Genomic DNA, 845 nt, shown 5'->3' on the forward strand with positions numbered 1-845 from the left:
AAGAAGCTTAGACAAGCGCAAGGGTTGTTCTTTGGAAACAGTGTGTACTCGGTAAGATTCGATGAGGAATTTTCTGAAAAGAAGTTCAAGTCTTCAAGCCCCTTTGGTATCAAGTACATGTTTCATCTTGAGGGTGTTGTTGATTGCCCTGAATGGATCGTCCCCTTTCACGTATTCAAATCATTGGCAGAAGAGTACGATCTGGAATTAGTCTTTGTTAAAAACTTTCATGAGTTCGTGCACCAGTATTTGGAACTACCAAAGTATGTGGATTTGATGCGTAAGATTGGTGCGCTAGGTGATCAGAGTACACTATCACAAGATGAATGGGAAGTAGCACATCTGTACTCTTCCTTTGTCTTGAGGAAGAGGGGCGCCCAACCAGCTTGAAGTTCGATCATTCAACACCTTGCTTCCTTGCTATGAAATCCAGTCTTGTAATTCCTTGTTAATATTTCTTGGATATGTAGATAAGTCTTGTAATTTGATCGATTGAGAATCACTTAGTTGGAAATCTACATTCTATCTCTTTTGTCGTCGATCTTCAATATTACCTTTTAAACTTTTTCCATTGTATGGATTGGGGCCATATACCATCGTTATCGATCATGGTGATCCCTATATATTTAGGTGAGTGTATAGCATTACATGGCCATGGCATGGGAGATGCAGACGGCAGAGCAGGAGGAGAACCCATATGATCGAGAGGGTTGGTTGGCTGCTGGAGCGGGTCTTGTTGGAGTTGGAATTCTCCGGTCCGGCCTAACTTCATTACCTGTATCTGACTATGAAGAGTTTCAACTTCAACCGTGTCCCGGTCATGTATATCATGTAAAGCTTCTTTT

At 41.7% G+C, this 845-nt stretch overlaps 1 protein-coding gene across 1 annotated transcript in view; it reads left to right on the top strand.

Moving 5' to 3' along the window:
* The window catches only part of LOC101313768, a 10,580-nt gene extending 10,190 nt beyond the window's left edge, over positions 1–390 (top strand). The window contains exon 4 of the mRNA XM_004291957.1: positions 4–390. Within this exon, the coding sequence (XP_004292005.1) occupies positions 4–390 (387 nt within the window). The remainder of the gene's footprint in view (positions 1–3) is intronic.
* The last annotated feature ends 455 nt before the right edge of the window (positions 391–845 follow it).

The sequence above is a fragment of the Fragaria vesca genome, linkage group LG2 (genome assembly GCF_000184155.1).
Source record: "Fragaria vesca subsp. vesca linkage group LG2, FraVesHawaii_1.0, whole genome shotgun sequence".
In the NCBI taxonomy this organism is placed as follows: Eukaryota; Viridiplantae; Streptophyta; class Magnoliopsida; order Rosales; family Rosaceae; genus Fragaria; species Fragaria vesca.